A 2406-nucleotide genomic window follows, 5' to 3' on the forward strand; every position below is an offset into this window, starting at 1 on the left:
TTATTCTTTGTAAGCCTAGTACTTATTCTATCGGTCTCTTTTGCCGAACCGCTAAGTTACGGGGATATAAACACACCAGCATCGGTTGTCAAGCGATGTTGGGGGGACAAACACAGACACACAAACACACACACACATATTTTATTTTATTTTTTAATTTTTTTTTTACTTGTTTCAGTCATTTGACTGCGGCCATGCTGGAGCACCGCCTTTGGTCGAATCAAATCGACCCCAGGACTTATTCTTTGTAAGTCTCGTACTTATTCTATCGGTCACTTTTGCCGAACCACTAAGTTACGGGGACCTAAACACACCAGCATCGGTTGTCAAGCGATGTTGGGATGACAAACACAGATACACAACATATACACAACATATACACACACATACATATATATATATATATATATACACATATATACGACGGGCTTCTTTCAGCTTCCGTTTACCAAATCCACTCACAAGGCGTTGGTCGGCCCGAGGCTATAGTAGAAGAAACTTGCCCCAAGATGTTACGCAGCGAGTTTGAACCCGGAACCGGTTGGAAAGCAAGCTTCTTACCTCACAGTCACGCCTACGCTGATGTATGCTTTTTCAAATCGTTGGGTCATTAACCGAACGTCTAAATATAATTAATGACTTCTAAAAATTAATACATCAAATGGTCCGCTGTATTCGATAACTTATACCAAGAGAACTTCGTTTTCTTTGGCTAAAAAAGAAACAGCAGTAGGATAGACTAGAAATATATGTTGCGGAAAATGAATTATACTTACATAGAAAAATCCGATATAAATGAATTAAGGGGCACCATTACGTGTAAGTCTGCGCTGACTGAAAAATTGTGCGGGTTATAATATTTCATGGAAACTAAAGTGGTAGCAAATCGATATTTAATATCACTGATTACATGAAGTGATTTCAGGTTTACGTTCTGAAAAAAATCCAAGAAATATCGTAAATCACTTAAATAGAGCTTTATTTACTTTTAACCTTTATGTGGCAATCAAAAAATCCATAAAATCAATTTTGTTTAGGGGATAAGTAATAAACCTCTAAGATTATCATATTTAATCCTATTTGAAAAACAAAGACGAGCATTATGGCATAGATATTTCAAAAGTTAGCCACCCACAGGAAATGCAAATATTTATTGCGCTTCTTACACGTTTTATATTTTGATGAGTATAAAACCAATCGCAATTACATTATCTTTCAATGAGAGGTCATGGTGACCACAAAGAACCCGAGACTTTTAATATTCATACATATGGACTTGTTAATGCTTGGCCCTACATGATCTCTGGCACGAGCTGACCAATGTTTAGAGACGTTCCAGCCAGGACAGTTCAGTCTTGTTAAGTGTATCTAGGAATGCATGATTGAATGTGTTCCTTTTCTTCAAACCCCCAGAGTGTGATTTAAAGAAAATTTAGCTATTATCCAAAGCAGATCAAGGAGATATGACGAAAAAGGCTTCCTTTGTTAAACCATGTTTAGAGAATAAGGGGAGAATGCTAAATGCATATTTTAAACAATATACTAATTGTAAAATACTATACAAAATTAATAATCTCAGTTATTAATAAGAGATGAGATTGGGTTTGAAAACTTAATGTCTGGATATAAATAATCTTTTAAACAAGCAAGTTGCAATACGCAGATAAAAATCTAACAATACTTCCTATTCCACTAAGAGTGTTAATCTTAAAAAGACCCTGAGAGACCCTTTGAGACACTTAACAAAAGGTTGCAACCTGCTCTCACAGAATTAACCGGAACAAGTAATGTCGAGAGATCTGAGAAGTAAAATACATAACAACAGTCCAAAATAACATATGCGTGAGAACAAAAGTTTAGTGGGTGAGGGTTTTGCCTTTTGAATTAACTCTGGTACCTGACTGGTGCCCATCTCATATCGATCCAGCCTGTGCAAAAGGCAGAGTCGGTCTCACCAATATAGTTATGCATAAATATACGCGTGTATGTATATAAGGATATATAACAAAAGCACACAAAATACATGCCAGCATACATAGAAATATGGAATCGCGCACATACTCAAAAGTGTAGATGAAAGTGAACGAGAGAGATAATGAGATAGTGAGATAGTGAGATAGAGGGAGACGGGCTAAAGAGAGAGAGAGAGAGAGAGAGAGAGAGAGAGAGAGAGAGAGAGAGAGAGAGAGAGAGAGAGAGAGAGAGAGAGAGAGAGAGAGAGAGAGAGAAAGAAGCAAATAGAAAGTGAAAGAATAAGAATAAACAATTTATGAAGAATAAATAATTTTTAAACAATATATGAAGAAAAAAAAAATAATGTAATGAAGAAATGAATGTGATACACGTTCACACATAAACACAGATACACGCAAGCACACACACATACATACACACACACACACACAT

At 36.2% G+C, this 2406-nt stretch overlaps 1 protein-coding gene across 1 annotated transcript in view; it reads right to left on the reverse strand.

The window, feature by feature from the left end:
• Positions 1-2406, reverse strand: part of LOC106879656 (inter-alpha-trypsin inhibitor heavy chain H3) — a 46780-nt gene that overhangs the window by 32694 nt on the left and 11680 nt on the right. Inside the window, exon 6 of the mRNA XM_052967932.1 lies at positions 777-934. Within this exon, the coding sequence (XP_052823892.1) occupies positions 777-934 (158 nt within the window). The remainder of the gene's footprint in view (positions 1-776; positions 935-2406) is intronic.

This window comes from Octopus bimaculoides, chromosome 5, assembly GCF_001194135.2.
Source record: "Octopus bimaculoides isolate UCB-OBI-ISO-001 chromosome 5, ASM119413v2, whole genome shotgun sequence".
In the NCBI taxonomy this organism is placed as follows: Eukaryota; Metazoa; Mollusca; class Cephalopoda; order Octopoda; family Octopodidae; genus Octopus; species Octopus bimaculoides.